The sequence below is a fragment of the Trachypithecus francoisi genome, unplaced genomic scaffold, assembly GCF_009764315.1.
Source record: "Trachypithecus francoisi isolate TF-2019V2 unplaced genomic scaffold, Tfra_2.0 Lachesis_group1, whole genome shotgun sequence".
Classification (NCBI taxonomy): Eukaryota; Metazoa; Chordata; class Mammalia; order Primates; family Cercopithecidae; genus Trachypithecus; species Trachypithecus francoisi.
Window position 1 is genome coordinate 109,816,073 of NW_022681454.1, and position 25,895 is coordinate 109,841,967.

Sequence of the window (25,895 nt, forward strand, 5' to 3'; positions counted from 1 at the left end):
CCATGTGTAAATCATTTTAACAGCATGCAAGTAATTCCATATTTGAAACTCCCAGAGAAAATACTTCCATTTCTATCTCTGTACATCATCACGGATCATAATAAATAGCTCTGACTGAGTGTGCCAAGAGGTTCTTGCCAAGTACTTTCTTTGAGGGAGGGAGGCAGTGTAGCCTAGTAAGGAGAATGTTTAAGAGTCATCAAACCTTCATCTCACTTCCTAGTATGTCCCTTTTCATGCCACCATTTTCTCTTTAGTCAGATATTATATCACAAAAAAAATTATAACAGTTATGCAGGTGTCTTGGAACCTAGCAAAATTTTATCATCATTATTATGTTAAGGTTTAAAAGTCAGACTTTATAACCAAGCCAGAGGGGCCGCGTGATTGTAACTGTGCATCTGGAGCAACTCTCCTTAGGATTTGCCACAGGCAGAATTCAGCTGAGTCTCCCAGCATCCGATTTTGAGGGGAGTGTGGGAAGATGAGAAACTTAAAAAGCAGTTTCCATCCAGAGTGATCATCTTTACCAAAAGATTTTAGTCTGATATTATGTCAGGTGGTTTAAATTGAATCATGTTTTTCCAGAATCACTGGGATCACAAAATTTGCATCAGCCCAGTCCACACCTGCCAAGTAGTGCTATCCTCTTTCCTCAAAGCACCCTTGGAGCTTTCTGTTATTCCCTTCTAATGAGACCAGATGACTGCCAAGTGACCCATACTCAGTGTTCTCTCTCAGAAGCATCTGAAAACCAACAGGAAAGAAAGAGAAAGAAAAAACCCAGTAGCTTTAATTTCTTTAGCTTTCTGATTCTTTTTTGACTTGACATTAGCTCAGTATAAAGTCACTAGAATCTTGAAGCTAAAATGAATGAGTAATAGCAGTATTTGAGGCTGGCGTCAACACGTCTTCAAATGTGGCTGAAGATTTAGAATAAAGCAGTAGCAATTATTTCCATTTTAATGGTTCTTTTATGCTCTAAAATATTGACTTTCAATGTACTTAAACAACTCTAGAAATATTGTGAAGTTGCTACCTTATATAGTGAATGATTATTCAATGTTTTAAACTCAGTATTATTGAACTTTTTCCAACTAAAGCTTTTCTGACTTCAGTGTAAACATTCTTGTCTTTCTGTATTCGCTACATTTCTATTTCATCAATAGTTCACTAAAGGTCTTTTATTTTTCTTGCAGTCTGACAGCAACGCGAGCTTCCTCCGTGCTGCCAGAGCAGGCAACCTGGACAAAGTCGTGGAATATCTGAAGGGGGGCATAGACATCAATACCTGCAATCAGGTAAGAACATGACAGCTGGCTCTGTGTTGTGCAATGAAGAAACACTCATTACATTCTCAGAGCCCAAGATTATTTTTGTCTTTATTAAAAATACTAAAACATTAGTGACTCAGACTTCTGAAACCCCATTTTTGCCCCCTTACCAACTTTTCAAGCATCAGATGTATCTAGAGCTAATGTAGCTGAAAATCAAGTAGACAGATTAAAAACAACAACTGAATGTCAATTTTGTTTATGCAATGATTTGGGACACCTTTAGCTAAAATTTTGACCAAGAATGATGTTTTACTTCTCATTTATCATCTAGTAATCCAGACCTTGGCTTCTTTCCTTCTTGACTATATGTACTTTACTCATGGGAAACTGATTATTACAATTTAGTATAGAGAAATAAGAGGATAAAATTTTCTCCTAATTAATTTTAAATATGGTTTATAATGAGAATAATTTGAAATTGTTATTGTAAATGATGTGTCCATTCATCATGCCCATTTGATAAGGACTTTAGAGAGTATTATACACTTTGGATATTATTTGGTACCAACGTTGACATTTTTGTGCTATTTTTGACTAAGATTTTTACATTATGAACTAAAGTATCTAGTGGACTGCAGTATTCACTTTAATGCTAAATGTTGTGTTGTGTTTGTGTGTGTGTGTTTGACAGAGACCTAACTACGAAGTGAATAATTCTGGCTAATTTTAAGTGAAAAGGAGGTAAATGTCACTACTGGATTCTAAATTATATATGAATTCCTTTTTCTACATCCTGGTATATATTGAACCCAGTTATGTTTAATTTATAGACAATTGAAATTAATAAATCTTTCAATAACAACTTTTCAAAAACTGAACCTGATATCTTATCCTCAAACTTACTGTACTCCCTAATTCCTACCTGCTGATTTCCTCACCAATGTGCCATTCCAACCCAACTGTTTCCCATTCCTCATCTTTCCCCCTCTCCAGCCCAGCACTCCTCTCTTTTTCACCTTCTGCATCCAGATTGCATGAGCTTAGATCATCTTGAGGTACTTAACACAGTTGTCATAAAAGCCTTTTTATTGGGTTCTGTCTTCAGGCTTGTCCACTCTGATCAATTCTCCACACAATGCCTTGAGTGATAAATAAAATAAAAAGATTACAACACTTCCTTCCTCCCCAAACTTCTATGGCTACCCTATATGGCTACCAATGCCCAGATCAGTGAAGTGGTTGTATCAAAATCACCTGCAGGCGTTTGCAAAGGGTACAGGATTTCCCTCCTTACTCTTCAGAGTCATTGGCATAAAGATCATTGTCACTGATGTCAATATTTCTCATATTTTAGGGGAATGTGTCTCTTATCATGAAAACATGTTGAAAGCTACTTGACGTTGGTAAAGGCATTCTGCTGTGGCCCTGAGCAGTCCTGCAAAATAAAAGACTTTGGGATTGCTTTTTATCTGGGCCATTTCTCAGGGTGGTGTTTGCAATGAGCAGCCTTGAGGGATTAGGTGATATCTCCCTCTAGCTACAAAGCAGGCCTGTATGAATCCCCCAAGGTCAGTGTTCTCTTTTAACACAACTCACATGTATGGGCATCCATCATTGGTCCTTTGTGTCAACCCTGTTAGATATGCGGGAAGAAAGGCTTAGGAAACTGGTATAAGCAACAGGCTGACACTTGGCTACTGGTTTTGCTCTGAATTACAACATCCTTTGTTTCTGACCCAGAAGACTTGTATCTTCTACTAGCATTATGAAACAGTAACGGTTTAGCTTTTAACTCTTTGGTAAGATAAATCTCAAGAACGTTACATAGTTCTTAACACTGACTTATGGAATAAACACACATTACTGTATCCCAATATGTAGAATCTTCGTATGTTGCGCCTACATTCCTCCATCTTATTTTTCATTATGAATCATTTTATCTGATATGTTTTTTTGTGTTCTTTTGGACAAATAATTTGAACTTTAGATACATTAGTTACCTTAAGAAAGAAAGAACATTCAAACTCCCTATGGATATATGGACTTATTCTATATAATACTTATGAAGTTGAATATGAAATATTTAATGCTTTTGATGTAAACTTAGGTTTCTTTAAGTAGATTAAATGCACTCCCTAAATATCCATTTGTTAACTTTCTAAATTTGCAATATGCTAGAGAATAAGCAATGAAACTATTAGTTCATTTAGGTACACTTATCATAAATAATGCCAAAAAAGAGAACCCAAGGAAAATAAAGCTCATTTCAAACCAAATCTACTTCACACTAAAGTATAACAAATACATTAATTGTATGAAAGGTCTTAGGGTTATTTTGAGAAACAATAATCTCTCAACAGTAAATACTCAATTCTTATCATATTTATAGACCATCTTAGCTTCTTGAGTTAGCTTTTTCTTATAGTGGCCAGCCATCCACTAACATGTCACTACAAAAGGAAAGAACATTTATTTCTGTGAGAAGGCAACATGATGTGATGAAGCCCACACAAAATTTAGAGCCCACAGGTTCAAATTCAAGTTTCTTCTCTACTTTTTTTTTTTTTTTTTTTTTGAGACGGAGTCTCGCTCTGTCGCCCAGGCTGGAGTGCAGTGGCCGGATCTCAGCTCACTGCAAGCTCCGCCTCCTGGGTTTACGCCATTCTCTCGCCTCAGCCTCCCGAGTAGCTAGGACTACAGGCGCCAGCCACCTCGCCCGGCTAATTTTTTGTATTTTTTTAGTAGAGACGGGGTTTCACCGTGTTAGCCAGGATGGTCTCGATCTCCTGACCTCGTGATCCGCCCGTCTCGGCCTCCCAAAGTGCTGGGATTACAGGCTTGAGCCACCGCGCCCGGCCTCTTCTCTACTTTTAAGAAGTCGGCCCGGTGCGGAGCTTGCAGTGAGCTGAGATCCGGCCACTGCACTCCAGCCTGGGCGACAGAGCAAGACTCTGTCTCAAAAAAAAAAAAAAAAAAAAAAGTCAGTTCACTTCAGAAAGTGACATTTTTCTAACTTGTAAAACAGGATAAAAACAATACATTCAATGCTTATATCCCTGGGTTGCAATGTAAGTTAAATTATGAAATGTAAAAGGAGTTTCTAAGGTACATGTGTTCTAATTACAATTACAGTATATAATTCACCAAGAATTATACAAATTAAAATTGACTTACACTCAAAATATGAGGTTGATTCTCCTCAATTCCCTGAACTCACCAGTTATAAAGTAAATGCAAGGCCAGGTGTGGTGACTCACACCTCTAATCCTAGCACTTTGGGATTATAGTGGGAGGCTGAGGCAGGAGGATTGCTTGAGCCCAGGAGTTCCAGGCTGCAGTTAGCTATGATCATACCACTGCACTTCAGCCTGAGTGGGTGACAGAGTAAGACCTTGTCTCTTAAAATAAATAAATAAATAAATAAATAAATAAAACAGGCCGGGTGCAGTGGCTCACACCTGTAATCCCGGCACTTTGGGAGGCCAGGAGGCAGGTGGATTGCCTGAGATCAGGAGTTTGAGACCTGTCTGGTCAACATGGTGAAACCCTGTCTCTACTAAAGATACAAAAAAATTAGCTGGGCATGGCGGCATGCGCCTGTAATTCCAGCTACTCGGGAGGCTGAAGTGGGGGAATTGCTTGAACTAGGGAAGTGGAGGTTGCAGAGAGCCAAGATTGCACCACTGCACTCTACCCTGGGTGACAGAGTGAGACTCCGTATTAAAAAAAAAAAAATTCCCCAAAGTAAATGTGGTCTGATGGGCTTGCTGGTTCTGTATTTTTATTAATACTATTTGAGACAGTATATTAATTAAATAAAGATTAGGGAAATACAGTGACTAATGTTACCTACTTAGCTACTGTGTATTAGACTTTGTGCTGGGGCTTTACATGTGATGTCTTATCAGTTAACTGAGATGAAATATTGTGAGATAGGGATTAGCTCAAGTTTACAAATGTAGGAACTGGGCCCACAGTGGTTAAGTGACATTCCCAGGGCCACATGGATCTGTCTGTCTCCCATGTCCAAGCTATTTTTCTTCTGCAGGATATCTTTTTGAGTAGCTATTTGGAGCTGCCCTTCAAAGTACTACAGTGGTGATGTCCTTTATCTTAAAGTTGAAAACTTATTTTTAATCTACTACTGCTAATATAAAATGTACTTTATTAATACATAGTTACAGGATCTTTTAAGTCAAACAGCCCCACCACCAGGATTACTGCTAAAACTCAAATACAATATAGAACAGGAAATGATTTCCAAATACCCAGGAAAGTAAAAGAGACAACTATTCAGCCCAACGATTGCTATTTCTAAATATACAATATTCAAAGCTAACATGGCATATGAAATAAGAAAAGAAAATGTATCCTCCAGTTTGCTACTCAGCCTGAGTTTCTAGGGAGCATTACAACATGTAATATAGAAACCAGGACTTTCTGTACTCTGTTGTATTTCTCAATGAAAGGTAATCTGGGCTGCACTAGCTTTCCAAAAATATCACATGTGTTGGCGTGCTAAGATTCCTTAAACTGAAATTTGAATCAATGTTTTTCTTTATAAAATTTGTTTCACAACTACCATGAGAAGTTTCAAGTGTAATTCCCAAATACTATTTTGCTTTTAATCATTTAAATGATATGCAGAAAATTCATAAATTTGGCACATGAAAATACTCTAAAAGAATGTCAAGTTTTTATTTTTCTTTTTTAAATGATTACAAATATGGTTAACTCTTATTTTCTTTAAAAGATTACACCAGTCATCTATTTACCACGTTATCTCTTATATGTTTAGAAGAGAAAATAAATCTTAGCATTCAATTTATTTCTGAAACTCTTAAAGGCTTACATTCTTCCCTATTACCTATTTAGTAATTCTGCATAATTTAATATGGTTACAAACAAGATTAACATGCGGACCTTAAAAATAAACTGTATAATATTTTGATAAAAGTTTGTAACCAGTTACAAGCCAATAAAAACCAAAGTAGTTTCAGATACTTTCACCATGTATGCAATTTATTTGTTTCACTATAGTGACTTCAAAATGAAAGACTATCACTTAGCATTTATTTAATACAATCCTAGATATGATACCAATGATTAACAGGTCTTAAAATGCCCTGATTTTTGGTCTTGGCCTTTTACCATTGGAGTTTAAAGGTGCAAAATTATCAGTTAAATCCTGTGTTTCCTTTTTTATAAACGGAAGGCAAGGTCGAAGCATCATTTTCAAAACAATATTAGTGTTCCTCAAATAGCAGACCTTTAGCAACAAGAAGATACACCCAACAATGACTTTAGCATATGCTCACACAGTATGACTCAGACTGTGAAGCATATTTGGAAGTCACATTAACAATGTGGACGCTGGAAACCAAATTCTAGTTTTCCCCACTTACCAGGTGAGTGACCCTTGGCAGTCAACTTCTGCAGGCCTGAGTTTTCTCAACTGGTGTAAGCATAACAACACTGAAGTTTTAGGGTAGTTTTGATGATTAAGTGAGATGTTTGCAAAATGCTTGGCAGAGCAAGTACTCAATAAATACTAGTGAAAATGATGCCTATTATAATAATGTAATTTTTAAAATATTGATTCTCAACCTAAGCTTTAGCAAAAGTAGCACTGATTTGCACAAGCAGGACAGAACATAAAAGGTATTGCCATAGCCTGTATCACCAAATAGGAAAAAAATTATGATTAGTAGCAATTTGGTAAAGTTACTATTTATCTGGGTTGCATTAAACTAAACTATTTATCTGGAACTAAAATCTTTTTCACAAATGCCATTTGGGTTCATCTTTTTTAGACTTCTCTTTAAAAATACTAAAAACAATTCTATTAGCCTGGGACCTTATAAAAACAACAAAAATGAATAGGGGAGAATTAAATTCATGGAATTAATGGAACATGGAATGAACTATGTACAATTTCCTAACCAGTTAAATTTGGCACAAATGTATATGCAAAAATATAACTATATAGCTAAATGCTTATTATTGACCCTTCATTTAGAAGAAGCAAAAGGTGATGTTTTCATCTGGTTCTGGTTATGTGGTTTTGGATTCTGTACCATCCTGTAATCTCTTTTGATGTATCAGTGCTGGTCCTTGCTCTATACTGGGTAGTGGTGATTCAGGTTACAATTGAGTAACACCTGTCTAATATTTTGAGTACTTAGAATTTTTAGTTTACTTGTTGATATTTGCTCAATGTAAAGTAAATCCAATAGAGAGTTTTCATTGACTACTTGCCCCCAGCTCTCAAAATTTCATTCTATTTACAATTAGACAGGTTTATGAAGATTTAAAAATGTGACTCTTCTTTCATTTAAAAAATGTTGGGAGTAGCTTCATGCAAATTATTTCTATGGCTGTATTCTTAAGTACTCTGCTGTAGTGGTTTAGATTGGAACAGAACACTTTATATTCTGGAAATTCTCTTGAACACTCTCTTTCTATGGCTAAACGACATGGATTTTAATACCTGACTCCAAACAGCCACTCAGCTCTTCCTAGCTCATCTCGGACAGTAGAATCACAGCATTTTTTTTTCTGCCAGTCTGAACTGAGGCACACTATTTGTTCATCTACTTACTCAAACGTGTATTGTGTGTTTACTCAGTGGCAGGCTCTGTCCTAGGTGCTGGGGATGGAGTAGTGCAGAGAGACAAAAAGTCTGCTCTCATAAAGCTCACAATCTACAACCTGAGAGGAGAAAAGGCAGTGAGTGACATGGAGGAAGATACAGCAGGGGAGAAGGAGAGAGGAGTGGAATGGGAGCGGTGCATCACTTTAGAGGGGATGGGCAGAAGAAAACCTGAAGAAATTGAGCAAGGAGGCCATGCACGCTGTGGAGGGAGCACATTTTAGAAGAAGGCTTGACAGGTGAGAGAACCCCACAGAGGAAGCATGCTGGCATGTTCAAGGGCCAGCAAGGAAGCAAGCCTGCCTGGAGTAGAATGAGGGAGAGGAAGCGTAGGAGGAGGTTGGGGAGAGCAGAAAGCAGCATCGGGTCATGTAAGGCCTTGTGGGCTATTTTAAGAACTTTGGCTTTAATTCTGAGTGAGCAGAGAAGTGATTAGAGGGTTCTTAGTAGAGGAGTGACATACACTGATGAGTCTTAATAGTAACGCCCAAGCTGAAAGGGAACAAGGACAGAAGCAGGGAACACTTTTGTGATACTTTAGGTGAGAAGTGAGGTGTTTTACAGTAGGACAACAGGCAGGAGAATTGGTGAGAAGTGGCTGGATTCTAGATACATTTCAAAAGCCGATTTTGTTGATGGAGTTAATGTAGGATGAAGGCAAAAGAGGAATTAGGCATGAGGGTTGTGGTCACAATGGAAAGAATGAGAGCTGAAGTTTTATTAACTGAGGTGGGTAAGACTGAGTGAGGAGCAGGTTTGAGGGAATACTCAGCAGGTCAGTTTTGAACATGTTAAGTTTGATTTGTCTGTGTGATATCCAAGATATTGAGTAGGCAGTTGTATATATGAGTTTTCTACGGTCTGGAGAAAAGATTTTGGTCTGAAGTATACATTTTGGCATACCCAGTATATAGATAGTATTCAAAACCGTGGTACTGCATGGGATCACCAAAAGAGAGAGAGTTTATGAAAAATAGAATAGGTTCAAGGGCTGGGCCCTGGAGTACTACAATATTTAGAGGTCAGGAAGATGAGAAGCCACCAAGGAGGATGGGAAAGAGTGTCCAGGGATGTAGGAGGAAAACCTGAAGAATGTGATTTCTTAGAAGACCTATTTTCAGGTGGATGAAATGATAAACTCTGTAAAATGCTGTTGATCCAATAAGCTGAGGAACTGAACAACAGTCTTAGTAATGTGATGGAAACTGGTGACTTGATCAAAGCAATTTTGGTGGAGTGGAGGGGTGAAAGCTGGACTGGAGCTCATTCAATGGGTGACGGGCAGACCAAGGACTGCTTCAAGGGCTCTTTCTATATAAGAAAGAAAAGAATAAGAAAAGTAGCTGGAAGAGGAAGTGGAATCAAGAAGGATTTCTTTGTAATAGGAAAGAAATAATAGTTTTGTTTTGTTGATGGAGAAATATCAACAGGGAAGGAAAAATTAATAATTTGAGAGAGAGAGAGAGAGAGAGAGATGGGAGAATTACTGGATGGTGTCCTTGAGTTGATGAGAAGTGGAGATGGAGCCTGATGCACAAGTGGAGGGACTGGCTTTTGCTAGAATCATGGATAGTTCAGGTAAAGGAAAGGTATATGGGCAGAGGAGCAGGAAGTAGTGTGGGTGCCATGCTGGGAGCTGGATGTAGGGTGGAAGTTCTAATTGCTTCTGTTTTTTTTTTTCAGTGAAATATGATTCTAGGTTATCAGCTGAGAGTAAAGATAGGAGAGGAGAGGATGGAGGTGGAAGAGGGAGAAGGTGTGAAATAATAATCCAGGAAAGTAAGAGAGATAGCAATTGAGGGTAAGACAGTATGATTGCCAGGCAGCATGAAGGGTCTGCTTGAGCCTCATGATCAGGAATTTAAAGTGAATCCAGGTGGCATGTGTGTGTGTTCTTCTGCAGCTACATTCAGACATGGGATCATATGGAGAGTTATATATAGCCAGATATGTGGTTTAGCTAAACATATATGGCAGAACTAGAGAAACACAAGGGAACTGAGGATGCATATAAGGGAATGAATAAAATAACGATAAAGACTATGCATAGAATTCACTCCAAGTGAGGAGATAAGTGGGCACCGTGAAAAGATGAGTAGACTAACTGTTAAGGATTGAAGGATTGCTGGAGTTGGATGAGTAGATTAGCAAGAGAGTAAGTGGTGTTCAGAGGGTTGGATGTTTAAAATTGAAATACTAGAGGAAGTTTATAATTATTGGAAAGGAAAATGTCTAGAATGTGACCATGGAAGGGAGTGGATAAGGTAGAGAAAAGAAGGAATCATTGGCAGAGAGGAATTCAAGAACCTGAAAACCTGGAGTTTTGGAAAAGTCACCTATGTATATGTAGGAGAAAGTGGCAGTGAGCTAGAAGCTAAAATTTTCAAGGGACAAGGGATGGCATCAAGAGGATACAGGCTGATGACATCAGGAGGTTTAAAAAAAGGAGGAAGAAAAATAGTTTAAAAGAGCGGTAAGAAGCAAGAAGCAAAATATAGCTCCCCCAATGTCAGTGATCTGTATTTCTATCAATCCATATTCCTATTAATATCAATTCCTTTTAATCACCGAACTTGCGGGAGCTATATTTTGCTTCTTGCTTCTACTCAAGTATCCATCACTTGAGTAGACTTCAGGGAAGCCGTGTCTTTGGATTCTAGTTAGAGCAAGAAGCTTAAAAGTGATATTTAGAGAAGAGATTTAGCCCAGAGTTTTTGCTAATGACTACACCCATGCATTCTAAAGGATCAGTGTGGGAGTTTTGGGAAATGGGAAGTGATAGGAGATAGAATCAGAAAAGGAGGTATACAGAGGCGGAGAGGGATAAGATTCTCAGGGATGATGGTGGAGTTGGTGACTACCATAAACAAGGATAGAGGATATGATAAGTTTAGCTCAGACAGTCCCAAGCAGTTAGCGATGGTGACATTGTAGAGATTGTCTGGAGAAAGAAGTTGGGGGAATCTATCCAGGAGTCTGTAGAGTTCAGGAGTCCCATCTTGATTTTTGCTGTTGGAGACTAACACAGGAAAGATCTTAATGTGAATAAGTACTCACTGCACTTCTTCCAGTATGCACTACAAACACAGGTGGTGTGTGAGACGAGGTGAAGCTGCCATTCCCGCCTAGTCATTTTTCTCCTTGGTTATTTTCTTTGTGCCTTTAAGAATCATCCAGCCCTTTTGCAGTAGCTGAGATTTTGCCAACTCATGTTCACATATTCTGTTTTTGTTGCTGACCATTGATTCTTTTATTATTATTATTATTATACCTTAGGTTCTAGGATACCTGTGTAGAACGTGCAGGTTTGTTATATAGGTATACACTTGCCATGGTGGTTTGCTGCACTCATCAACCCATCATCTACATTAGGTATTTCTCCTAATGCTATCCCTCCCCTACCCTCCACTCCCCAACAGGCCCCAGTGTGTGATGTTTCCCTCCATGTGTCCATGTGTTCTCATTGTTCAGCTCCCACTTATGAGTGAGATGCAGTGTTTGGTTGTCTGTTCTTGTGTTAATTTGCTGGGAGTGATGGTTTCCAGCTTCATCCATGTCCCTGCAAAGGACATGAACTCATCCTTTTTTATGGCTGCATAGTATTCCATGGTGTATATGTGCCACATTTTCTTTATCCAGTCTATCATTGATGGGTGTTTGGGTTGGTTCCAACTCTTTGCTATTGTGAATAGTGCTGCAATAAACATACATGTGCATGTGTCTTTATGGTAGAATGATTTATAATCCTTTGGGTGTATACCCAGTAATGGGATTGCTGGGTCAAATGGTTTGGTTCTGTATCTGGTTCTAGATCCTTGAGGAATTGCCACACTGTCTTCCACAATGGTTGAACTAATTTAGACTCCCACCAATAGTGTAAAAGTGCTCCTATTTCTCCAAATCCTCTCCAGCATCTGTTGTTTCCTGATTTTTTAGTGATAGCCATCCTAACAGGCATGAGATGGTATCTCATTGTGGTTTTGATTTGCATTGCTTTAATGACCAGTGATAATAAGCTTTTTAAAATATGTTTGTTGGCCACATAAATGTTTTCTTTTGAGAAGTGTCTGTTCATAGCCTTTGCCCACTTTTTGATGGCATTGTTTTTTTTCTTGTAAATTTGTTTTAGTTTCTTGTAGATTCTGGATATTAGCCCTTTGTCAGATGAATAGATTGCAAATATTTTCCCCATTCTGTAGGTTGCCTGTTCACTCTGATGAAAGTTTCTTTTGCTGTGCAGAAGCTCTTTTGTTTAATTAGATCCCATTTGTCAATTTTGGCTTTTGTTGCCATTGCTTTTAGTATTTTAGTCGTGAAGTATTTGTCCATGCCTGTGTCCTAAATGGTATTGCCTAGGTTTTCTTCTAGGGTACGTATGGTTTTAGGTCTTACACTTAAGTTTTAAATCCACCTTGAGTTAATTTTTATATAAGGTGTAAGGAAGGGGTTCAGTTTCAGTTTTATGCATATGGCTAGCCAGTTTTCCCAACACCATTTATTAAATAGGGAAGGTACAGCTTCAGCAGACTTAAACGTTCCTGCCTGCCAGCTCTGAAGAGAGCAGTGGATCTCCCAGCACAGTGCTCAAGCTCTGCTAAGGGACAGACTGCCTCCTCAACGAGGTCCCTGACCCCCCTGCCTCTTGACTGGGAGATACCTTATAGCAGGAGCCAACGGACACTTCATACAGGAGAGCTCTGGCTGGCATCTGGCAGATGCCCCTCTGGGACGAAGCTTCTAGAGGAAGGAACAGGCAGCAATCTTTGCTGTTCTGCAGCCTCTGCTGGTGATACCCAGGCAAAGGATCTGGAGTGGACCTCCAGCAAATTCCAGCAGACCTGCAGCAGAGGGGCCTGACTGTTAGAAGGAAAACTAACAAACATAAAGGAATAGCATCAACCTCATCAAAAAAGATGTCCACACAAAACCCCATTTGAAGGTCAGCAACATCAAAGACCAAAGGTAGGTAAATCCACGAAGATGAAGAAAAACCAGGGCAAAAAGGCTGAAAAAAGATTCTAAACAGTCTTTTCCGCACTATATAGAGGTTTCTCAGTACTTTCCACCCATCCCTCCCTGCCCTCCTGGATATCTCCTCTCTCTCTCTCTCTCTCTCTCTCTCTCTGATTGTAAAGAAGTAAACAAATCCTATGATCTCTAGTCTTTTCAAGGTCTCTTATCTTATGGAATACATAGAAGAAAAGAAAAAGGAAACCTTATTTTAAAATGGCAACTTCTTCAAATTGGGGATTCTCTTCTTAGAAAAAAAGGAAATTGTGTAGAATTAAGCACTGGTTGTCAGATTGATGTGGGCATGATCAGAGCAACTGTCTGTGAATGAACCTGCATATGTGTAAGTGTAGAGCCTCATGTGGCAGTTGTTTTTAGTCCCCACACTCAGTTCATTTTTTACCTTTTTCCTCAGAAATGAAAGGTCTTCAGGGTAGAATAAAAGAGACCAAGATGCAGATGAACAAGAGCCCATAAAGCACACCATGGGGCATAAGGACAATTCCCCATTCCACGCCCCCCCCCCCAAACTGTCATTACTTTAAAAAAAGCTCTTTATGCAGGGTCAAGTGGGCAGAGGGGACAGTTTGAAATAAATCCCTGCACCTTAATGGGTATGCAGTCATTGCTGGAGTCAGTGAAGGCTGGTACTGCCCTTGGGAAAAAGAGAATTTGCAGTGTGATGTTTCCTTTGAGGAATAAAGGAAGACAGCAATAGTGCCCATGGGAGTTAGAGGAGGGAAGCAGGCAGAGAAAGCCATTTATCAGAAAGTTGAGAATATAGTTTCTCTTCCAAAGTAACCATCAGAAGTTTTTCAAGAGATCTGTTATTCAAGTTCCCTTGGAATTATAAGTTTGGACGCCAAACGAATGATGGTCACTTTGGCCCTTTTTAACAACTCTACTTTTAGTGAAATTTTTGTGTCTTAAAGAAGGCGCTAGTTTCTCATTAACTGATTGTGTCCCCAGCTAACAATTTTGCAGTATGCAGACAGGAAAGCAAGTCCCACAAACTGGGAACTTGGAATTTTAGCAGCACAGGAAAATTGAGGGGTTCAAAAAGAAAAGCTCACACAGTATACAAATATAAACAGGGTTAAAATTAAACTTACCAGGGAGGGAGGCTATTGCTAACTTACATGAACCAATTTCAAAGAATGATTTATAAACTAGAATTTAAGTTTCAGTGTCGTATAATGACAGGAGCAGTGTTGGAAAGAAAAAGACCCAGGATTGACACATAATAGATGTCCAATTAATATTTGATAAATGAATGAGTGAGCACTGGACATTGGACCAGCCACTTAAATCATTCTGAATCTCAAATTATCCATTCACGAAGTGGGAAATAATAATATGTGTTATATCAAGTAATAGTTACCTTTATTACATGCCTATTACATCCTCATCACTGTGCTACAGTGTGTGTGATGTAGTGTGTGTGTATATACATATGTACGTATGTATAATCTTCACAACATACTTCTCTACTTTAAAAGGAGATGATTGGGGCCTCAAGTGATACATATGAAAATCAATTGTGTTGTGCACACTCATTTGGGAGACCAAATTATGGCCCTGATGGTTATATTTAGATAGAATTTGGTTAACAAAGTTAGGCTAGCCACAAATGATTATTTCACCCACATGAGAGTAGCTGGATGGGCAAATTCTGGACAAGTACTAACAAGTATATTCCTACTGATTTTGGCTATAAAGTTTCTTAATAAATTGTTATAATTTCTCTTTGATAATTTATAATCCTGTGGGACACAGGAAAGCTTCTAATACTTAGGAAGGTTCTAGTCATGCCGCCTTACGCATCCACTCTGCTTTCTAGATGGAAAGACCCACATATTATCAAGTTCTGTTTATAAACCATCTCTTAAGGCAGTATTTCTTCTACTTGTGGGGGTAGGGGGAAACTTTTTTTGGTCCCATAAGAAAATACATCTGTGTGCCTCAGTTTGAGAAAAACTGCATCAAAATTTGAATGTTCCCTTTAAGTGATTAATTGAAATCAACACAATCAGAAACATGACCAAGAACAAAAAATTACTAAATGTTAATTAAATATGATTATCCAGATGATCCAGAATATGCTTCTATTAATGTTTTTTAGATTGGCACTAAAATAAACGTGTAAAATTTAAAAATTATCACAGAACTCTGAGATCCCTAATAACAAACTCATAAATTAAGTCGTTCCTTCAGAATCTAGTTTCCTTTTGTATGTGTTAATAGTAACCAATACCGGCCTCAGCGAGTGAATGTCTCGTGATTGTGTTTCCAAAGGTGGATATATTTATACCTGACTTGTTCATGCACGGACTTGCATTTGCTGACAAAATGTAGAGTACCTGGATGAATTAAGCAAACTCCTGTTTACTTTCATACTGTACACATTATTAATTAGACCATTTATTGTACAAACATTATTGAAGTGCACTTTTTTTGTGCCAGGTACTATATTAGGTGTAGAGGTTACCAATATGAATAGAATTTGACCATTTCCCATGAAAAGTCTTGTTGGGAAGATAAACAGGAAACACGCAAATACAATAAATTGGTGAAAAGACCCAAATTTTATGATTGCTCAGAGGAGAAAGTGACTAAGCCAGCTTGTGTGTCTCTGACATACCTGAAATTGATACCAAATGCCATTTATAGGAATTATTTTATAATGAAGGAAAACAGAGTACCAGGGTGTTATTTAGAAGACTCGGCAAAGCTTTTATTGTCTGATGCTCCCTCCTCTTTCTTCCCACAGAATCCAGCATGCCAAATTTGGCTTGTTTTTAATTAAAATTGTAAAAAATGTGGAGAAGATCAGAAGTCATTGTAATTCTCTAATAATATTACCAAACTTTTATATGGATACATTGAAATATAGACTTGGTTTTTAGCACAATGTTTAGTATACAATAAATAGTCAACAAATGTTTTAGTATGTGAATATTTGAATTTAGTTACTATTTATTGAATTTAAGCTACCCCTAGTCTATTAATTTGAAAACTCTGTATCATGTTTTATCTGAGTTTAATAATTTTGTTCAAAAATGTTTCTTCACTTGTGCCTCATTAGAAGCAGGAGGATAGGGCACATACTGGAATCTGCTGTGGAATTTCTTTAGTTCTGGTCTCCCTTTTTGCTTCCTTTCCTTGAGGTCCTGCCACCTCTTCTCAATTCCGATCTCACCCTTGGTGCCTGGAGGCATGTCCACTGCTGGGTGTCTCACTAGAGAATTCTTTTGTTTCATTGTACATAATCCTTCCCCTGCTTGCCAACCTTGATAAATTCTATGTCAGTAGGAGAAAGTTCAGGTTTTTAATGCCCTCTTTTAAGATGGGTTCATTGAAATGGTAAACGAGTCAGTGATAAACATGCAGAACTAAGACCTAGTCTTTTGGGTAGTATCTTTAAAAACTGGAAATTACACTCTCATTACTTGTCATCTGATCTTAGAAACACAGAATTTTGTTACTTAAAAAAAAAAAAGCTTAAGGGAGAAACCATTCTGAACCCTTTCCTCCATTTTTACTTAGCATTTACTTTTATTTATTTATCTCTCTATTTAGTTATTTTGAGGCAAGGGGTTTGCTCTGTCACCCAGGCTGGAGTGCAGCCTCAGCTTCCCAAGTAGCTGAGATTACAGATGCACACCACTGAGTCCAGCTAATTTTTTAATTTTCATAGAGATAGGGCTCTCTCTGTTGCCAAGGCTGGTCTTGAAGTCCTGGGCTCAAGCAATCCTCCCGCCTCGGCCTCCCAAAGTGCTGGGATTACAAGCGTGAGTCACTACACCTGCCTAGAGTTCACTTCTAAATGCTAAACTTGGCATGATTTTGATATCATAACATTCTAGAATTCATTTTAATGGTTTTTCTTTTCTAATTTTGATGTATTTGTACATTAAACATCTGCAAACCTAAAAGAAATAATTTTTAGAGACTGAGATATTTTCTATTAGAAAATAGAGCTAATGAGAAGTTGAAGTCTAAAGAAAATAAAATAGGATTGTAATGCAGAGGCCATTGGTTTTTGTGTTACGGAGGCCAGGGAGACATAAAGGGGAGGAGGTTTCAAAGTGCAATTTCTGAGCCAGAATCACCAGCTAGTTGATAATTCAAAATGTTCAATTCTGGATTATATGAATTAATGCAATTAAGCACTTAGAACAGAACCTTACACAGAAGAATAAACTCTGATACATTTTAGCTATTATTTAAATGATTTGCTGCTCACTTTTAAATTTAGTTTTTACATTCCTTTAAACCATATCTATTATAACAAGTAGTTCAAATAATTTTTCTTCTTTGAGCCTTATATAAATGTTTTGTTTTTATACATGTTAAGCCAACTATTAAAGAAATAGTCTACCTATATAATCTTAAAAAATTAATTTAACCAAAGAAATGAGAGACTGCATGAAAATGGCATTTACATAGGAGAGTTGAGGCTGGGTATGGTGGCTCACAGCTGTAATCCCAGGACTTTGGGAGGCCGAGGCAGGAGAATCACCTGAGGTCAGGAGTTTGAAGCCATCCTGGCCAACAGGGTGAAACCCCGTCTCTACTAAAAACACGAAAAAAATTAGCCAGATGTGGTGGCACGCGCCTGTAATCCCAACTACTCGGGAGACGGAGGCAGGAGAATCACTTGAATCCGGGAGGCGGAGGTTGCAGTGAGTTGAGACTGCACCACTGCGTTCCAACCTGGACAATAAGAGCAAAACTCCATCTCAAAAAATTAAATAAATAAATACATAAATAGAGTTGAAATAGAGTTCAGTAGTAAAATTGCAACTGTCTGAATTATTGACAAGGGTGACTACTAATAAACCAAGCTCCTTTTACCAGTCTACTTCCTAGGTTTTATTGTAATTCAAAATACTTTTAAAAGATAAATCACTTTTGCATACATTAATACTTTCGCTAGCCTGGGTAAACGTATGTTGAACACAAAAATACTCAATTCATCTCATCACATTTAGCCAAATCTTAGTGATGGAACATTGGCAGGGCTGTGGATGGGGAGAGCAGGAATATATACATGTATTACTGTTTGCATCTAACTAGGAAATAAGAATACCTTACATTTGTTTATTACTTCATACATTACAAACAGAATTAACCTACATTATTTTATACTCTTAAATAACTATCTGAGGTAGGCAGAGTTGGACATTTTCCCTTTTTACTATTGAAGAAACCTTAAATCCTATTGTTAGGACTGGAGAGACAGCATGGGAGCTCAGATTTCCTGTTGCCCAATGCCTGTGTTCTCCACTCTGCCACTGTCCCTCTCAGAACCCCAAATATGGACATGATTTAGCCAATATTCTCAAAATGAAGAATTCTGCTTCATCCCATTGTCAATCCTCTTATTTGCATCACAACACCCATCTAAAATGAAAATTAATTTCAGAAAACTCAAATAAGCCTACCAACAAAACCATTTCTTTCTTTTTTTTTTTTTTAATTTTACTTTAAGTTCTGGGATACATGTGCTGAACGTGCAGGTTTGTTACATAGGTATACATGTGCTATGGTGGTTTGCTGCACCTATCAACCTGTCATCTAGGTCCAACAAAACCATTTCTAAATGTCCATTATCCTCCCTTAAGTGATCTTTGTGAGTACCAATGTTTTATTTACTTGATCTAAAAGGTCATCTAGTTTCCCCAAGATGACCTCCTGTCTCAGGTCTTGACTAAACTTCTTTAGCTTTTTTGTAATCCAGAGCATGCCTGCATGTGCACACACACACAGATGTGTGTGTATAAAAAGTTTTACCAAAAACCCCTCAAAATCAATACTTGCTACCCACAGTGCACGCTGTTTTTCTTTATGCTACTTCATGATTTGAACCATGCTGATTAGCAGTCCATTAGATTGAATCTATGACCAGTTTATGCATCGTGACCTACAGTCTGAAATACTGGTTTAGCATTTAATTATTTTAAATAAAAAAGCATGGGTTTGGAAATCAGATAGATCTGAGTTTGAATTTTTTGCTCTTCCTTTTATAAGTTATAGTGATCTTTGAGGCAAACCACTTGACTTCTGAGAATTTTAGTGTCATCTTCTGTAAAATATAATAAAATATGCTGTCATATAATATATGTAAAATGTAAAATGTAATAGTGATTCTTATGTCATTAACATTTCTTATTCTTTCATTCATCAAATATTTCTCAGCACTCATAACCTCTTCATTTTTCTTGATTTTAGTAAGATTCTGAAGACTAATTTTTACAGTTTTTTCTTCTCTCAGGCTAATTCACTACCATATTCAGTGTCATTCCCTATATTTTAGGGATTGTATTATTTAAAAAAAAAAAAAAAGCCCTTGATGGGGCTAGACAGAGAGAAAAGATCAGTGGCCAAAAAGGGAGCTAGACGGGACCCCACTGTGGATGAAGTGGAGATCATGAAGTGGACTATATAGAGTGACATCTTCAAAGCGTTCTTATTCTAGCCCTTTCACTGTGAAATAACCAGTAACCTGAACAGCCGAATTCCAAATCTCATTGTAAATATTTTTAAATTAATGAAGGTTTAGTAAATACCACATTAAATTATCATTTGGGAATTTAAAAGAAACCCTTGAAGACCTGAGAGTAACTAATAAAACACATATCTTCTTCTATCACCTATAGTTTGATTTAGTTTGTTAAATCAGGAAACTGTGGAGACCAGCCAAGGACACAGTCAGTTCAGTTAAACTGTGTCTGACAAAGATGGTGCATCATGTACTTTGCTTTTCCTGATCTTCATAAAAAACTAAATACATCCTTAACCCCACCACAGTGAATAAGTACCCTTGGTTTAGAGAAGCTGCTGTGGAAGAGATGGGAAAAGTGCAGATAAAAGATATATGGGCGTAAGGAGTGAGAATGGATAGAGAACATGTAAGTGTGTCATTTTCATTTTTAATTTGATTTTTTTCTTCATTGTATAGATTATTTCTTTTGCCATTGTCATTTAAAAAAAAATTTTTTTTTTTGGCCGGGCGCGGTGGCTCAAGCCTGTAATCCCAGCACTTTGGGAGGCCGAGACGGGCGGATCACGAGGTCAGGAGATCGAGACCATCCTGGCTAACACAGTGAAACCCCGTCTCTACTAAAAATACAAAAACTAGCCGGGCGAGGTGGCGGGCGCCTGTAGTCCCAGCTACTCGGGAGGCTGAGGCAGGAGAATGGCGTAAACCCGGGAGGCGGAGCTTGCAGTGAGCTGAGATCCGGCCACTGCACTCCAGTCCGGGCGACAGAGCGAGACTCCGCCTCAAAAAAAAAAAAAAAAAAAAAAAAAAAATGTTTTTTGCCATTGTCATTTATACTAATGGCACAGTGAAATTGTAGTAATATTTCACAACTATTTGTATCTATATTTATGGCACATATTTCATCTTGAGAAGAGTTCTTGGCTTGGGGGAATCTTGACACTGAAGTCCGTTCAGAGTGGTAGTGAGGACTGAGAGACCGAGTTTCACTTTCCTTCGCAATTACTGCCTTTGGATGTGTCCATTTTCTCTCTATCTCTTTCTTAACCTCTTTCAAAAACTTTCAAGAGCTCATATATTTTAATTGGCTTCTCCCAAATATTTACATTTTCTTTTTTTTTTTTTATTTTATTTTATTTTATTTTATTTTATTTTATTTTTTATTTTTTTATTATACTTTAAGTTCTAGGGTACATGTGCATGACGTTTATATCATGTATAACTCCCCAATGCAATCCCTCCCTCCTCCCCCCTCCCCATGATAGGCCCCAGTGTGTGATGTTCCCCTTCCCGAGTCCAAGTGATCTCATTGTTCAGTTCCCACCTATGAGTGAGAACATGCGGTGTTTGGTTTTCTCTTCTTGTGATAGTTTGCTAAGAATGATGGTTTCCAGCTGCATCCATGTCCCTACAAAGGACGCAAACTCATCCTTTTTGATGGCTGCATAGTATTCCATGGTGTATATGTGCCACATTTTCTTAATCCAGTCTGTCACAGATGGACATTTGGGTTGATTCCAAGTCTTTGCTATTGTGAATAGTGCCGCAATAAACAAACGTGTGCATGTGTCTTTGTAGTAGAGTAATTTATAATCCTTTGGGTATATACCCAGTAGTGGGATGGCTGGGTCTATGGTACATCTAGTTCTAGATCCTTGAGGAATCGCCATACTGTTTTCCATAATGGTTGAACTAGTTTACAATCCCACCAACAGTGTAAAAGTGTTCCTATTTCTCCACATCCTCTCCAACACCTGTTGTTTCCTGACTTCTTAATGATTGCCATTCTAACTGGTGTGAGATGGTATCTCATTGTGGTTTTGATTTGCATTTCTCTGATGGCCAGTGATGATGAGCATTTTTCATGTGTCTGTTGGCTGTATGGATGTCTTCTTTTGAGAAATGTCTGTTCATATCCTTTCCCCACTTTTTGATGGGGTTGTTTGCTTTTTTCTTGTATATTTGTTTGAGTTCTTGGTAGATTCTGGATATTAGCCCTTTGTCAGATGAGTAGGTTGCAAAAATTTTTTCCCATTCTGTAGGTTGCCTGTTCACTCTGATGGTAGTTTCTTTAGCTGTGCAAAAGCTCTTTAGTTTAATTAGATCCCATGTGTCAATTTTTGCTTTTGCTGCCGTTGCTTTTGGTGTTTTAGACATGAAGTCCTTGCCCATGCCTATGTCCTGAATGGTACTACCTAGATTTTCTTCTAGGGTTTTTATGGTATTAGGCTTTAAAGTTCATATGGAACCAAAAAAGAGCCCGCATTGCCAAGACAATCCTAAGTCAAAAGGACAAAGCTGGAGGCGTCACGCTACCTGACTTCAAACTATACTACAAGGCTACAGTAACCAAAACAGCATGGTACTGGTACCACAACAGAGATATAGACCAATGGAACAGAACAGAGTCCTCAGAAATAATACCACACAACTACAGCCATCTGATCTTTGACAAACCTGAGAGAAACAAGAAATGGGGAAAGGATTCCCTATTTAATAAATGGTGCTGGGAAAATTGGCTAGCCATAAGTAGAAAGCTGAAACTGGATCCTTTCCTTACCCCTTATACAAAAATTAATTCAAGATGGATTAGAGACTTAAATATTTACATTTTCATTGATTTAAAAATGTTATATAAGTTAGTTGTACTTTTCTGATATACAAAAGACTTAGACTGTGAAACTCTTAATTCAACATGTAACATATGCAAAGCAGGGCAGCCAGAGATCTGAAAATTAAATCATTGACAATATATGCTACTGTGTAGTTGATTTTCAGTTGTTTAATAATAAGTATTTGGGGGCCAAATATTTATGGGGATAAAAATTACATAATGTGTCCTTTACTTCTCGCTTGGAACCCAGCACTGAGAGCTGAGCACTTAGTGGGCACCTAGCGAATGCTTATGGATTTACAAATAAGTTTGTATTAATTATGAATTTATAATAAGGTGAAAAACAGTTTGATGGATGATGATGCAAACATTTACCCTTCATGTAAGTTTAGCTGTATCTTCTTGAATCTGTTCCTTAACTTCTCCAAATGGACTCCTCTGTGGTTTTTCTGTGTATATCAGAAACACTCAAATGGTTCCATGAAAATTTTTATTGGCTATCTGTTCTACCTGGGGTCATCCACTAGCTTTATATGATCATAGAAAGGCGGTCAATGGAGAAAATATTCATAAAATCAACAAGAGAAATAGTGAATAGAGCTTATTATAAATCTGATTATGAACAAAATGTTAAAATACTGCTTTATAAAATTTGATAGAATTGCTAAACAAAAAAGATAACTTTGTTCTTTAGGATTAATGTGCACATGGTTGTTTCAATGTAGCATTATCATCTTTTTAAAAAATCTACCTGGTATTTTTAGCCATTTTAATGGTATTATATAGAAATAGCATTATTCTGAAGTTGTGGTATCAAAGATGATATCACACCTGGAACTCACAGATCTGCAAAGCCCAATATCAAGCTCACAACAAGAGCTCAATAAATATTTGCTGATTGTGTCAAAAGACTAAGTTCATGTTATTTTATCAACATTAACTTACATAAAGTCAATATCAATGACTTATCAACAGTAGCCTGCTTTGTTGTTTCCCATTTGGTATGCAGTATATATAAAATTGAGAGATACTTAAACCATTGCTAGAAATGAGTCTATCACCTGACACAGTGAAACTGATAGATATGTAGCACATCGCTGGAAGTGAATCTATACCGTGATGCAGCTTCCCCAAATTACAATGTTAAAATTATTCCCTCATAAATTTACATTTCAATAGAAGACTGTTAGATAGCACATCTCTGAACTATAAATCTGATCATATTATATATCATTATCAGGTCTTTTGTCTCGAAATTTGGAGGCCCTATCAAGAATAGCAAGACTGTCTTGGTTCTCTGACTCTAGCATCATAATAAGATCATTTTATTGACTGACTTCAACTCAGTAGTCAGGAATTAAAAATGAAATATTATTATTATTACTATTAAATGTTACAATGTAAGAAGAAGGACAGTTTCTATAACCTTCATATTTAGTACAACTTTTTCTTTTTTACATTCCAAGTATGACTCACAGTCATTCTTAGATAAGTACTCTTCTATAACAATCTACATAATGTAAATAATTTCTATATTCCATTTCAACATCCAAAAACATTTATGATTAGCTTCTGAGATTATTATGAAATAACATTTTGTAGCATTACTTGAGTCTATATGATATGTGTAAAACAGTGTATTTCAGTTTGCATGGGAAAAATGTTAATTTATTCAGTATCAATATTAGAATACCATCTGTATAAGACAAATGGGCTATGGAAGCTAATAACTGGCACCATGTACCAGCTGCTAAATTGTCACTTTATTTCTATTGCTCTGTTTAAGCTTTACTACTGTGTCAGTTGAAGACTTTAATCCTTGTTTTGAAGATGAAGAAACTAACATTTATTCTGTTTTTCAGGTTGAATTAACTTAATACTTTCCTCTTAAAAATTTGTTCTTGATTTTTAAAATCATATTAATTTTCTTCTAAGTTTCTTCCAAATTGTTGGTCAGTATTTTGAGTCACTGAGTAGCTAGTTAGAGTGAGTTAGTTATGATATTAATCAAGGTATAACTGTTGTCTATAAATCCTAGGAGGTGTGGAGTACATCTTCATAAGTGTGAATAGCACTTAGCAGAGTGCTGCTTTGAGATACAAAAGGACTGAAAAAATCTAAAGCTGTACATGTTCCAGAAACTGGGCAGAATTTAATTTTGCACCAATACAATAAATGATATAAAATTGTTCTCTTTAAATCATTTAAAAAATTTAGAGATTCCTTAGTTTAAAAAAAATTTGTTGAAATGAAGTTGCCAAAATTCATGTTTCTAATGAATACTTACCTTATTGCCTCTCTGAATCAAAAACACTGAAATTAGTCTCTCCTAAATTAATAGATTCAAGATTCTAATGCAAAAAGGGAAAAAAAAAAAAAGAGAGATCAGAGTCTGTCTGTTCTCTGGGTTATATGCTTGGCAGGACACTGTTTGCCTCATTACTTCACTTCTTGAAACCTTGTTTGTTTCTTCTCTCAGAATGGACTCAACGCTCTCCATCTGGCTGCCAAGGAAGGCCACGTGGGGCTGGTGCAGGAGCTGCTGGGAAGAGGATCCTCTGTGGATTCTGCCACTAAGGTAATATTCATGCTGGTAGAATATGTTTTCCTTACAAAAGCGAGAGTTATTTAAAGCTTTTCATTTTCATGTATTTTTTTAGACAAGGTCTCTTTCTGTTGCCCAGGCAGTAGTGCAGTGGTACAATCATGGTTCACTGCAACCTCCACCTCCTGGGCTCGAGTTACCCTCCCACCTCAGCTGCCTAAAGTAGCTGAGACTACAGGTGTGCACCACCATGCCCAGTTTATTTAAAAATATTTTTTTAGTATAGGTGAGGTCTTGCTATGTTGCCTTCCTGGGCTCTAGCGATCCTCCTGCTTCAGCCTCCTAAAGTGCTGGGATTATAGGTGTGAACCACCACACCTCACCCACTTAAAGCTTCTTTTCCCTCTTGTACATTTCAGAGGTTGGCTAGAATACCGAGATTCTTAACCTGCAGAATTAAAATTAAAACCCTCTCCATTAAACTCTGCAGAGTGAATTGTTTCATTTAAAGACTTATGGGACATGAGTCTGAAAAATCTGTAAACCTGGTTTTTAAAATTTCATCTTTCCCCCTTTGACTTACAAAGAGGACGAGATTCACATAATCCTTTGTAGACAGTAGCACCTGTTTTCCTATGGTTAATTCATTTTTTAAAAATAAACTGATGTGGGAAATTTCTCTATGGAAATTGAACAAGTAATTTTAAATGTATACATTCAGTTTGGTATGAGACTATGCGGAATCCTTTATACTCTAATAAGAAAACAGATTTTGGGTCATGAATTGAATTATCAGGGTAATATTAGATTTTATCATCATAATGTATTTGGTAAGGAAATTGGACTCATTTTTAAAGAAATGCACGGAACGCTTGGTAAACCAGAAACTGTTCCTTGATGCTGCTTTTGCTAAAACATATTTGAACTTGTCGACGATTCATTTCATAAACAACATACATTTAAAAAACTATCATCAATGGCAACAATCTTTATCTCTTGAAGGTAAAATTTTATTTGGAAAAATACAGTGCTAATCAGAGCCAAGCCTGCTGACCAAGCCTTGAGCGTGATAATATGGCTGTGGAAGATGCAGAGAGAGAAGTCAGACACTCTGGTCTCTAGATGGGACACTAGTCTTATCTGGAGTAATCAAACAAAAAAAAAGTACAAGAATAAATTTGAAACATGGCCAGTTAACCTGGAATTCCAATGCCTCATACATAATTGCCAAAATGTGCATTGGTTCTGCTTGTAGTATACTAAACAGCAATTCTAGCAGAAATTAAAAAACA

The 25,895-nt window shown here is 37.3% G+C and overlaps 1 protein-coding gene across 30 annotated transcripts in view; it reads left to right on the top strand.

Moving 5' to 3' along the window:
* ANK2 (ankyrin 2) overlaps nucleotides 1–25,895 on the top strand; it is a 715,648-nt gene that overhangs the window by 502,757 nt on the left and 186,996 nt on the right. For all 30 annotated transcript variants that reach the window (XM_033215055.1, XM_033215039.1, XM_033215046.1 and 27 more), the window contains 2 exons: nucleotides 1,200–1,301; nucleotides 24,538–24,636. In XM_033215055.1, the coding sequence (XP_033070946.1) occupies nucleotides 1,200–1,301; nucleotides 24,538–24,636 (201 nt within the window). The remainder of the gene's footprint in view (nucleotides 1–1,199; nucleotides 1,302–24,537; nucleotides 24,637–25,895) is intronic.